At 55.5% G+C, this 641-nt stretch overlaps 1 protein-coding gene across 1 annotated transcript in view; it reads right to left on the reverse strand.

The window, feature by feature from the left end:
- Positions 1-263: 263 nt before the first annotated feature.
- The window catches only part of HAND2 (heart and neural crest derivatives expressed 2), a gene marked incomplete at its 5' end in the record, with an annotated part of 6,153 nt that continues 5,775 nt past the window's right edge, over positions 264-641 (reverse strand). The window contains one exon of the mRNA XM_009644204.1: positions 264-386. Within this exon, the coding sequence (XP_009642499.1) occupies positions 264-386 (123 nt within the window). The remainder of the gene's footprint in view (positions 387-641) is intronic.

The following is a 641-nucleotide window of genomic DNA, read 5'->3' on the forward strand; positions in this document are numbered from 1 at the left end:
TATATATTTTTTTGTTGTTTCTGTGGGGGGGGGGGGGGAGGGAAGGAAATAAAAGAGCGGTATAAAACGTACAAAATGATCAAGTAGGGAGTTTGTGGAAATAAGCGTGGCAAACGTGGTCTGGGGTCCCGCTGAGCCAGAGCTCCCGTTACCGCCAGCCAGCCCCGGCTCTCAATTAGAGGCGATTCATTAGGATTTAATAGCAGGTGCAAAGCCATCTCCTCGCCAGCAGCACTGCCGTTTGGGTAGGGAATCGCCTCGCGTTACAGCAGGCTCCAGCTCTCCCGGCTGGTTGTAAAGCTGACTACCACTTTGGATAGCGGGGTGTCGGCGCGCCTGCGATTGCCCGCACGTAAGCGTTTGCGCTTTGCTTGCCTAGTTTCTCCCTGCCAAGACATAAGGTGGAAATCTGCCTGGCTCCGTATTTATTTTGGAAGAGAGCGCTGTGAGCGAATGCGCCGGGAGAAACCGGGCTGCGATAAAGCAAGCGCTGGCCCGGGGGCCGGGGGGAATGCACCGCTTTTGCTTTCTCGAAAACTCCCAAACAGACAAATAATAAACAAACAAACCACCTCGGCGGCAAGCTCCAGAAGAGCCGGAGCCTCCGGGGTCTCAAAAGCGGGCTGTGCCGAGGAGCCCCG

The sequence above is a fragment of the Egretta garzetta genome, unplaced genomic scaffold (genome assembly GCF_000687185.1).
Source record: "Egretta garzetta isolate BGI_Z169 unplaced genomic scaffold, ASM68718v1 scaffold708, whole genome shotgun sequence".
Lineage (NCBI taxonomy): Eukaryota > Metazoa > Chordata > Aves > Pelecaniformes > Ardeidae > Egretta > Egretta garzetta.